Consider the following 5715-nt stretch of genomic DNA (forward strand, 5'->3'; position numbering starts at 1 on the left):
GGTTCCTGTCCAGTTTGTTATGGTTTACTCTCTGTATCTTGGGGAGGACTCTTAGGGTTTGCTGGGGATGGGCTACAGGGAAGGGCAGTAGCCCAGTGCGTGTAACTGGACAGCCAGGGATGGGTCGTGGGTTCTGCTCACCCGAAAAGCTCTTCCAGCTGCTCATGAGTAAAACAACAGCAAAAAAAATGAGGGCAAACTGTCATATTTGAGACACCTTTCCAGACTTGGATATTCTTGTCACCCAGGTCTTGTCGTTTCTCCTCCCACCCGGGCTCCTGGTGGGGTTGGACCGGAGCATGAATTCAGGAGGGGGTCTCCTTGGGCTTTGCCCCAGTGCCTTACAGCTGGGTGTCTGTCACCTCACAAAGCTCACCCAGGGGAACCATCAGCATGTCCTGCGCAGAGGAGCTGGGCTCAGCTGGCAGGTAGGATGTGTCCCACCCCTCCTCGTCTTCTCCCTTTCCCTCGTCCAGGTTAAAGACAAGCTTCAGCTTCTCTGGCTGCACGGAGTTCAGGATGATGACGCCCAACCCCAGCAGCAGACACAGCAGCCCTGCAATGCACAGCATAGGGAGACATGTTAGCAGCTCCTGCCCACTGTGTCCCAGACCCATCCAGACCTGGATCTGGGGTTGGAGGCCAACAGCTCATGGCATCACCCAGGAGGTCAACAGGTGTCACTTCCCTCTCCACAACTGGACTCTGCCATCAGTTTGGGCTCACCAGTGCAAAAGAGAAGTCAATCAACTGGGGCAGATGGCCAAGAGAGTTGGGTCTGGAGCCCCCCCATGTATGGTGAAAGGCTGGAGGAACTGGGATTGTTTAGCCTGAAAAAGAGGAGTCTACAGGAGGACCTAATTGCCATCTTCTGCTACTGAAAAATAGCCAATCTCTTCTTGGAGGTGCACAGTTGTAACACAGGAAATTCCAGTTTGGTAAAAGGAAATAATTGCTGCCCCTGAGTGGGACAGCTGTGGGGCAGGTCCTGAAAGGCACAGGGGATGTCTAGCCACGGGCACATCCACCACCAGACTGAAGAAGGCTGATGTGGCTTTGAGGTTAGCCCTGTTCTGGGCAAGGTCTGAAAGGGACAACCCTGAGGGTCTTTCCAGGCCAGGTCTTTCCCTGACTCTGCAATTCTTGACTTTCATGGCACTCCTCTGGGCACATCTCTACACAGATAACTTTGGCCATTCAGATCTCCTGGCTGCTCAGCAATTTTCCCCCCAGTCTCAATGATGCTATCCTAAATTCTTGTATGTCATTTAAAAAAAATTCATTTTCTGTGACCAGCCATGGAGACAGAAGGGATGAGGTGCTGTTGGGGTATCACTGAGCATCATCACTGCAGGGATAGAGAACAAAAGCCCCAGGAGCAAGCTGAGCACTCACCTGTCGCTAATGTCAGCCAAAAGGATCCACCATAGTCTGTTTTCAGGGAAGCTGGGCCAAACTGGATGGGACACTTCAGAGCACTTCTCGCAGTGAAGAAGAAGAGCAGTGAGAAGAGCATCAGCGTGGCAGTGAGCAGGAGCATGTAGCCACCGTAGAGCAGGATGGGCATGGAGAACAATAGGATGGAAATGAGCCACGTGCAAAAGGCCATCCTGCGGAAGGACCATAAAACCGAGCAGAAAGTGTCATGCTTGGAACCTGTTCTCAGGGTCTCTTCTCCACATCCCAATGGAGGGATACAGCCCTGGGCAACCTGCTCTAGCTGGCCTTGCTTGAGCGGATGGGCTGGACAGGCTGATCTAAGGATGTCCCTTCCAACCCAAATGATTCTGTAACTGCATGAATGGTGGAGCTGTGGGACAGGTCCCGCAAGTGGTGGAGGGGGATCTCCACACCTGGGGACATTGTGTTGAATTTCACAAAGCCCCAAGCACCGTAATATGGCTTTGATGTCAGCCCTGTTCTGGGCAGGGGACTGGAGTAGAAACCTCTGGAGGTTCCTCCAAATTAACTCTGACTCTTGTGGTCCTCCACAACTGGCTGCCCCCAGGCAGTTCCTGCCTGTTCAAAGGGAGGATGGCAACAAGGGAGACCTTTGTTTGGAGAACAGCACAAGCCGTGCCCACATCTGATTCAGCACCTGGAGTGAACCCAGCTGCCAGTCCTGCCCTATGCATGGAGTTTGGGTTTAGCTGGCTGGGGAGGTGAGCCTAACAGATTGTTCTAATTCCAAGAGTAATAATGAAAAATAAGTTTACATCAACATCCCTGCCTTGAAATACTCCGTCTCAATAGCAGGAAGGTTTGGACAGGGCTAGTTATTTTTCCTGAAAATAAAAAAGGAGATGTGGGCAGGGACCTGGAGCCTACATCCATAGGAGGAATTGCAAGACTCACTCTTCCCTGCAGTGCCTTTCCCATAGCCTCTGAGACACGTGGGGATGCTCTGAGACTCCATGATCACAACACACTCAAGTGCTCTCAGCTTTACACCACAAGACAGCCTCCGAGCACCCTCTTGATGGTTCCTTCCGCTCCCCACCAGTAGGTCTCATGCCCTCTTGGGCATGCAAGAGGAACCCCCCACAGCTGGTCTTATCAGGGCTCCACATCTTGCTTGGGAGAGGACCTTGCACCATAAGCCCCACACAGTTGCATCTGCTTTCATTTAAATGAAGAATAATTTTTCTCCAACTGCAATTTTGCACATCAGGGCAGAGGACACAGAAGAGCACTCTGGAGAGATGGGCAGGCCAGGAAGCATGAGCAACCATGGTTCGGCAGAAGGGTGGGTGCCAGAGACCAGCCAAGGCTTTGGCATGGCCTTACAGGGAAGAGGGTAGCTCCATCAAGCTCCGTCTGCTGTACCTGGTTCTTTCCACCTCCCCACTGAGCAAAGATAGGGCTGACCTCTTGCTCTAACTTACCACAGGGTTAGGGATGCGTAGTGGCTGGAGATGCGGTACTGCCTGTGCACGCCGCAGGGGCTTTGCATGGTGAACTTCTCTGCCACGTAGAGGATGGGGCTGGGCAGCCCCTTCTCCAGGCCTTCACTATAGCTGTGGTCATAGTCTGCATTGAAGCTCCAGGCAAAGTGCTCATTGTAGTTGATGGTCTCGTTGACCTGATTCACCGGCTTTCCTGCCAGATGATGAAGACTAAGGACCTTTCTCAGCCTTGGAGGCAGCTCCAAGACTTCCTGGGGTAGGGGCTCCAGGTCACACAGCCCCAGTACCCAGGTGCACAGCTGACACACTTGCACCCAATCCCCTCCTGTTGTGATAAGCACTCACCCACTAGTGTGACGTTCACCCCTGCCAGGCCAATGTGCAGCCCAATTTCCACATTCACCAGGGCACGGCTGAAGGACTTGTAGGGGGTATTGGCTCTCACCCAGCCGGTCTCCCAGTCCCTGGTGAACTGTACGGCTGTGAAGACTTCAAAGGTTAGTCATGGCCTGGCGGCAAGACATCTAGTGTTGGAAGCACCTGCCATGATGGTCACCATGACCTGAGCATCACCTACCCCATCCCAAGGGCAAGGCCTGAGTTGTGGGCCCCAAGGAGCAGAAGCTTTGTACGTCCTTCCCCAACATCAACCCTGACCTGTGACCCTGAAAGCCCCACCTGAGTTGGTTTCTCCCCAGACCCAGTGCAGTCCCTAGCCCTAGAGGCAATGGGGCTGATGTGTGGGCACTGTCCAGGCACTGGTCCTCATCTAAACACCTGCCAATTTGTCTGGGTCCCCTGGCAGTTGGCAGTGGGCTTTCGGTGACTGCCCTGGAGGTGGTCTGTGCATATGACCACCAGCCTTCGGAGACGAGACAGATGCCTGCTTGCACCTCTCACCACTTGCTGGAGCCAGGTCCCAGACACAGATGGGGGTTGGTCTTCCCCATAAACTCATCCTACAGGCTAGACTTGGCATTCAGCTGCTCTGTTCACCCTCCCTCACCTTGCTTCTCCATCCCCTGTGTCTTGGGCATCCTTGAGCTTCCCCCTCAGGACCCCAGTACTCACTGAGGACCACCGCTCCCACGAAGAGGCCCATCACCACCCGCAGGAACCAGAAGAGTCGCTGCGAGGGGTGAGCAGAGGTGAGGGACAGGTCTCAGTCAGATTTTGCCATGGGGACCTCAGCACCAAGCATGTCATTTAGAAATGCCAGCCAGTGAGAAATGGGCCCGTTCCTCCCCTGGGGAGTCACCCCACAGGTTCTGCAAGTGGGTGGCACTGGGGGTACACGTGGCTGGGGCATCCCTGCCATGGGGTGGGGGAAGCAGTGGGGAGATCCAGACAGAGCAAGAAGGTCAAAACAGTCCATTTGGGAAAGCTGTGTCATCCACTTTCTGGGAAGGAGGATGGAGGCACTCCCTTTAATAGTTCTGAGCTGGGATTTCCACGCTTATCCAAACCTCACGTGTTTGGATGTGTTGGCAGCTGGCCACAGCTGGAGACAAAAGCAGCAGCTGGAGGTTCACAGTGTGTCACTTGGTGGGGAGATGCCTCTTGGCCAGCCCCGCTGCAAAGCCAAGCATGTGACAAGCACGCGGCATATGAGCAGTGGGCTGGCAGTGGGGTCTGTTGGCCACTGCCCTGCAAGCAGTGCTGGGGCATGCATGGTGCACATCTCCTTCCTTTGCAGGGGTTTCAGGGAAGGTGGAGCAAGGTCTTTGAGCCTCACCCTGTTTTTCCACTCCTGTGAAATCACTCGGGCTTGCTCACAGCAAAATCCAGCCAAGCTCAGATCTGGGTGCCTCGTAAATTTGGGATGGTGGAGTTTGGTGTCTCCAGCATGGGGGTACACGTTGGGCTGGGCTGGAGATCACCCCCATGGCTTGCTAGGGATCCCAGACCCCTGGCCATGAACGTGTGGGCATGTTTGCTCCCCAAGTCTGTTTTCAAGGCTGGGAAGGGGGAGGCATGTGGGATACACAGGGCAGGGACCAGAGGGCTGAGCTCCACTTACCCCCCTGCCCCGGATCCCTGGCAGGATGATGATAAAAGTAGCCAACATGGAGAGGAAGACGGAGATGATGATGGCCCGGGTAGTGTCGAAGGGGAAGCACGCATTGGCGCGGGGGTAGAAGGGGAAGGAGCCATTCCACAGCGTCATTCTGCTGCTCTGGATGGCTGGAAATCAACACCCAGAGAGACATCAGGGAGAAAAATCACCTCCACACTTCCACCCCACCCAGCCTTCTCTGCACGGTCATCTCCTGCCCACTTGCCAGCGCGCTGCTTGTCCTGGGCATGGCTGTGAGTGCGTCTCCAGTGCCCATGCACACTGCAGTCCCACATATGGGTGTATACTTAGGCATTTCCCACAGAAGTCCTTCATCTCCCCAGGGTACATCCCAGAGCAAAGCAGATTTGGAGTCTCCGGGCCATCTGCTGCAATGCTCCCGCTTGCAGTTCTTGCGCTTGGGGCGCTTGGTGAATCACCGCACAAATGCAGGCTGCGCCCAGTCAGGCTGCTCCTCACTGAGCCCCAGACGGAGGTAACTTCTCGCCATCCAAGGAAGCAGGAGTAACCCAGAGGGGACATGGAAACTGCCCATCCCTGGCAGCAGGGTGCCAATCACCACCTGCCAACCCTCTGTCCCAGGAGCCAGCTGGAGGCAATGCCGTGCCATGGTGAGTTGAGGGATATTGCTCAGAAATCTGGCCGTGGTTTTTGCCACAGCACTTGGCCAAGGCACTTTTCTGCTAGGAAAGGGCTGCTTGGCATCCCCCAGGAGCAGGGACCATCCCAGTA

The 5715-nt window shown here is 54.9% G+C and overlaps 1 protein-coding gene across 1 annotated transcript; it reads right to left on the reverse strand.

Moving 5' to 3' along the window:
- Positions 1-341: 341 nt before the first annotated feature.
- On the reverse strand, positions 342-5073 carry LOC128151288 (dual oxidase maturation factor 1-like). Its single transcript, XM_052808583.1, has 6 exons — positions 4927-5073; positions 3978-4035; positions 3252-3386; positions 2886-3099; positions 1396-1610; positions 342-556 (listed from the first exon to the last, which is right to left on the reverse strand). Exons 1-6 carry the CDS (start codon positions 5071-5073, stop codon positions 342-344), a joined length of 984 nt encoding a protein of 327 aa, XP_052664543.1.
- Positions 5074-5715: the final 642 nt, after the last annotated feature.

The sequence above is a fragment of the Harpia harpyja genome, chromosome 14, assembly GCF_026419915.1.
Source record: "Harpia harpyja isolate bHarHar1 chromosome 14, bHarHar1 primary haplotype, whole genome shotgun sequence".
Lineage (NCBI taxonomy): Eukaryota > Metazoa > Chordata > Aves > Accipitriformes > Accipitridae > Harpia > Harpia harpyja.